The sequence below is a fragment of the Oncorhynchus keta genome, chromosome 1 (assembly GCF_023373465.1).
Source record: "Oncorhynchus keta strain PuntledgeMale-10-30-2019 chromosome 1, Oket_V2, whole genome shotgun sequence".
Lineage (NCBI taxonomy): Eukaryota > Metazoa > Chordata > Actinopteri > Salmoniformes > Salmonidae > Oncorhynchus > Oncorhynchus keta.
The window spans coordinates 65,476,338-65,482,337 of record NC_068421.1 but is presented as its reverse complement, the minus strand read 5'-3'; the positions used below and the strand labels follow the sequence as shown (position 1 = coordinate 65,482,337).

The 6,000-nt window shown below is 39.1% G+C and overlaps 1 protein-coding gene across 8 annotated transcripts in view; it reads right to left on the bottom strand.

The window, feature by feature from the left end:
- Positions 1-1,150: 1,150 nt before the first annotated feature.
- LOC118391005 (ELAV-like protein 4) overlaps positions 1,151-6,000 on the bottom strand; it is a 70,480-nt gene continuing 65,630 nt past the window's right edge. For all 8 annotated transcript variants that reach the window (XM_035781913.2, XM_035781929.2, XM_052457916.1 and 5 more), the window contains one exon: positions 1,151-5,063. In XM_035781913.2, coding sequence (XP_035637806.1) covers positions 4,736-5,063 — 328 coding nt within the window. In that variant the 3' untranslated portion in view covers positions 1,151-4,735. The remainder of the gene's footprint in view (positions 5,064-6,000) is intronic.

The following is a 6,000-nucleotide window of genomic DNA, read 5'->3' as shown; positions in this document are numbered from 1 at the left end:
TCACAAACAACGATGAGACATCCTATAGGGAGGAGGTCAGAGACCTGGCCATGTGGTGCCAGGGCAACAACCTCTCCCTAAACATGATCAAGACAAAGGAGATGATTGTGGACTACAGGAAAAGGAGGACCGAGCACGCCCCCATTCTCATCGACGGGGCTGCAGTGGAGCAGGTTGAGAACTTCAAGTTCCTTGGTGTCCACATCACCAACAAACTATCATGGTCCAAACACGATAAGACAGTCGTGAGAGGGCATGACAAAGCCTATTCCCCCTCAGGAGACTGAAAAGATTTGGCATGGGTCCTCAGATCCTCAAAAGGTTCTACAGCTGCACCATCGAGAGCATGACTGGTTGCATCACTGTCCGGTATGGAAACTGCTCAGCCTCTCACCGCAAGGCACTACAGAGGGTAGTGCGTAAGGCTCAGTACATCACCGCCATCCAGGACCTATATACCAGGCGGTGTCAGAGGAAGGCCCTAAAAATTGTCAAAGACTCCAGCCACCCTAGTCATAGACTGTTCTCTCTTCTACCGCACGGCAAGCTGTACTGGAGCGCCAAGTCTATGTCCAAAAGGCTTCTTAACCTCATCTACCCCAAAGCCATAAGACTCCTGAACAGCTAATCAAAGGGCTACCCAGACCCCCCTCTTTTACGCTGCTTGCTACTCTCTGTTTATTATCTATGCCTAGATTTTTTTTTTTTTTTTTTTAACTTAACACGTTTTTCTTCTTAAAACTTCTTAAAGCATTGTTGGTTAACGGCTTGTAAGTAAGCATTTCACTGTAAGGTCTACTACACCTGTTGTATTCGGCGCATGTAACAAATAACATTTGATTTGACATCACTCTGGTCTACGGGATCTAGCACCTAATAACCTCAAACTCAACTCTGGAGCTCGAAGCCACTCATTTTTTTCATTGTTCCTATCTAATCAGGGACTGATTTAGACCTGGGACACCAGGTGGGTGCAATAAATGATCAGATAGAACAGAAAATCAGCAGGCTCTAGACCTCGTGGGCTAAGAGTTGAAGACCCCTGATCTAATATATTACACTACTTCTCAGATGTGAGTTTGGAGTAAAGCTAAATACCATGTGCAATTGATCACTTAATAACGGCATACAAGAGAATCAACAACAACGCTCTTCAACACCTCATTTTATTGTCCCAACATTCAAAAGTACAAATAATTCAAACACAACAGTTTTATGGAGAAAAAAAAAACATTTACAGCAAGATTTTTTTGTTTCCAGTTTCAGAAATGACCTAAACTAGCAAGGATAACATGAAGTCATTCATCGCAGTAATTGGATTAATAATAAGGATAAGAATACTAAGAATAATAGCAATAATAATAATTGATAATTGATAAGGAATAACATAAATAGGAGAGACCAATTAGGCTCTGAATTTTTTTCTTCTTTTTTGTCTTTAAAGATAGTTAATAGATTTTCAGATAGTAAACAAACACATTTCAGGAGAAAATTAAAAATGACAAGAGCCTTGTTCCTCTCTTAACCTTCCCTCCTACACTACTGGCTGTTGATTTCCTATTGGCAGGCTGCCACTAGAAGGCGCTACAGGGGATGTGTGAGCCATAGGGGTTGGGCATAGACCGAGGTGACGCATCCCCATGTTTCAAACACCCTTACAAACACACACACACACACACACACAAACGTGTTCACAAACACACTCATGAGCATGAACACAGTTCAAAAGACATAGGAAATATGTTCACACATCAGAACAACATTCTACTGGGGTCGTTGCATAATTCAAGCTCCAAACAGCTCTGGAGCATGAAAAGGGGTCTGTTGGTGTTCTGAGGTCAGAACTGTATAGTGGTTGGATGATGACAGATGGTCTGCCTAAGATGTGGTTATGAGAGAGTATATATATATATATATATATATATATATATGCATGTGTCTGAGTGTTTACAATTTTCCTACACCTCATGTTTCCTGGCTCAACAAAATCCAATTCAGTACTTCAGGAACCATTCCCTATCTTTACCTTTCAAAATATATATCATATTATAGTATATAAAATATAGAATGGGTATAATCCATTAAATACCTTCAGTATTTTTAAATAGCAACAACTGCCATAAGTATAGTTAGTGTACAATGATCAAGATCTCTTTAAAGAGATGTTCTTTTGTAATTTTCAAACATGATTCTCTAAAAATAAGTTTGACTCTTAGGTGAGTTGACTGATTAGTCCTGTGCAATGAATGACCCTCAAATACAATGGACATTTGCTCATCGAATTCAGGTGCCTGAGCCTCCAAAATTGGATGTTATAAAATGTTTGAAAACTGAAAATTATGCTTCAGACCCACATTTTTGCATAAAGTTTCATCACAAAGCGGTAGTGTGGAGGGAGGGTGCGGAGTGGCTTTAAAACGACACAAACTGATCACAGGTTATATTGAACCAGAACAACTGTTATAACATTATATTAAGACTAAACTGTATTGAAAAAGATTTAAAGATTTTGTTTAACAAGACAAGAAAAAAGCAATAGCAAATTTAACTATCAACTAGGTTATGCATAGCGAGTAACTGTTTCTAGTAATAAGGGAAGAGCGTTTTTAGTTTTCAACTTTTAGATTTTTTTATATTGTAATTTATATCGGTACAATATCGGTACAAAGCACAAACGTACTAAAAGTTCTCAGTGCAGTGGACTAATGGAAGAGCCTCTCCCCTAGTCGCTTTGTTCCCTTTTGCTCAGAAACGTCACCTCTCCCTGTACCAGATTCACGCAAATACACAGACAACAGAACAAATAAATATAAAAATAAATAAATAATCAATATAAATAAATAGTTGAAGCAATGAAACAATCAATCGATCAATAAATAAATGAATAAATAGTTATTTTCTAAGCTTTTGTTCGGTTTCTTTTGCCGCGGCAGATACCAAAATTTTTCTCCAAATCTTTTTTACATTTTTTTTTACAAGCGACATGACAACATATTAAACAGGATTCCTCACGTGTTTTCTAAGTAACTGAACCATCACTTCATAAAGTTGTCATATGAAAAAGACAAGCTCAAACAAAAGACAGTGACAACTTATATAGATATAGATATTGTAAAACAAATGTAGACTATATATTATCTATTTGTACACAACAAATAAAGACACAGTTGTAATAGATCCTTTGAGGAAACAAATATCTAGACTAACAGAACTAGCTAATTATTATTGAATTTTGACAACGCTTCACACTTAGCAAGTAACCTAAAAGTCAGCAAGCCAAAGAAAACTTGTTAAGTGATTCTTACACGGCCCAAAGTCCGTCATCTGGTATTTCAGCAAGAAATAGTCTAACCAGATGGGGGCCAACAACAAAAATAAACAAGAACAGCAGCTCAATTCAATGCCAACATCGAAGTATTTTTTCTCTGAACAACACATAGAACAACAAATGTGGATATTTAAGATATGTGAATCATGTAATATAGCACCTACTGTTGATCGCTAAAGGAAGTTATTTTAAAATTCCACAAAATTATAGCAAAGAAAACAATAGATAATGTATGTTTTCTAAATGGATAGATGTGTATATATTCATTACTGATATCCCATAGGCTGATGACAAAAATAAAACAAGTGGACAATGGGTCTTCTTGCTTTGGGCTCTCAACTGTGAGGATGGTTAGGCCCTGAAAGACCCCTCTCCCTTCCCTTTTGGGTATCGCTGTTGAATAATTACGCACTATGAAAAATTACAACGATCACCCGCCTCAATTTGCATCCCTTGACAAAACCTTCCATCTACAAAATCATCGCCAATCAATTTCTCCTAAAAACAAACAACCTTTGCTCCTAAAAAGTACCACGGCAGAACGAACAAGACAAGGTGGCGCCCACCCCTCCCCCACCGCCTAATTAGCCAGTCAAAATATTTTTCTATTTTTTCAAATCCAGATTCTTGTAAAAATTCTTCAATAATTATTTTAATTATCATATTATAAAAATAGATTTTCTTCTCTTTATTTTTTATTTTTCTAAACGCATTTTCAAGCAAAGAGATTTTCTCTTTGGCAACAGTGTTTTTTAAATCACTTAACCTGTCATCAGGATTCCTAACCCATCCCTTCCCTCTCCCCATCTCCCAAACCCCAGTGAGGAAAGACGTGTTTTGTTTGCAATACAAAACAAAACAAATGTTAGAAATTCTTTTTTCTGCATCAGAGAAAACAGGATTGTGTCATCCCTTAGAATTGTTAGGGGGTTTTAATATACACAAAAAATGAATGAATGGTCACCAATTTAAAAAAGAGCCCCCTCCCTTCTTCTGTCAGGGAGGCATAATTCTAACGACAGTGGATCCGGATTTAAAAAAAATAATAAATCCTCAATCAAGACCAAGAAAGTTAAATCTAAAAAGGACATTCTCTTCTTTGAAATAAGGGGACTGGTTTTTGCTACTGTTTACATAGAAGAGAAAATAGTTTAACAACCACAAGAACAGAAAGGATATACAACAGGAATCCTGTAGAATCACAGGGGTTCCAAATCATGGATATTTTCATCTTTCATTTTGTAATACTTAGGCAACATTGGCTTATAGTTCCAAAGTTATAGTATAAGCCATTTCTAGTTCTTTTTTGTTTGTTTGTTTGCTGTGTTCCTTCTGGAGAGTTGCTGTGTTGGGCGACTGTAAGGTGGTAGTGGTAGTGGTGACAGGGGATTTGGAGTGAGGAAGGGTTCAGGACTTGTGGGTCTTGTTGGTCTTGAACGAGACTTGCAAGACGCGGTCTCCCAACCGGTACCCGTTGAGACTGGCGATGGCCATGGCTGCCTCATCGTAGTTCGTCATGGTGACGAAGCCGAAGCCCTTGCACTTGTTGGTATTGAAGTCGCGGATGACCTTGACGTTGTTGACTGCTCCGAAGGGCCCGAACAGCTGCCATAAGACGCTCTCGTCAGAGTCTGGAGACAGGTTGTAGACAAAGATGCACCAGCCAGTGCCTGTGTGGCCAGGGATGTTCATGCCCACCAGGCTAGTCATGCTGTCAATGGTGATGGGAGAAAACCTGCACCACAAGATAGACAGAGAGAAAGAGAGAGGGAGGCAGAGAAAAAGTACAATGTTAAGTGAAACAAATGCCCAATTGAGAGAAATAGAAAACCAACTGCGTGTGCATGGATTTACAAGCATTGAGATTGCAGGCCAAGGCATTTCCCTATACACTCAAGTTCCTCTCCAAGTGTCCAAAGTGAACCTCACCATGACCCCACTCTCTGAGTGTGTCTCAGGGAGAGTTGCGATATGCAAAAAACACATTTCTAATTCACACATGTGTATTAAAACATGTGTACATGTGTGAAATAGGACAAATAAAAGCACCCACCCACATACAGTACCAACCAAACAGTTCTAGCATTCCTGACCATCCTACATTGATTATTACATGTGCAACCCAGTGCACATGACGCACTATGACTAAGGGTCTGTCTGTGTACTGTATCCTCCTGCTAGACTATTTCCCCTCTGTGCGCCTCCATATTGACTGAGTGGCCTTTTCTCAAGGCTGACTGCTCTGTGGGGGGCCTGCTGGGAAATGGCTTCAGCAGCATCCGAGGGAGGGAGGGATGCACAGGGGAAGCTTTTCTCCCTCGGTCTTCCTGAGTGCCTCTATTGGGAGCTAAATTACAGGAACTTGCTGAATTAAAAGATTTTGAAATTCATCAGAGATTGAGTATGCAACCAAGTAAATCTGCACTTATTCGCCTTGTAATCTTCTCCCTTTTTGCGATAGAGATTTGAATGCTCAGTTGACTTCACTTAATTGCCTTTCCGCTTAAAGGAAATTTCCACTTTAAATAAAAGGTAAATTGGATAAAAGGTTAATTTCTTATGCCACCTCTCAGAATGACTATAGGCATTATTGGGTATGCTTTAATTGAGATTTCCGCTTTACTGCAGCTGTCTCGGAGAAGCCTCCCTTCTTAAGGAAGGGAGGAAGGAAG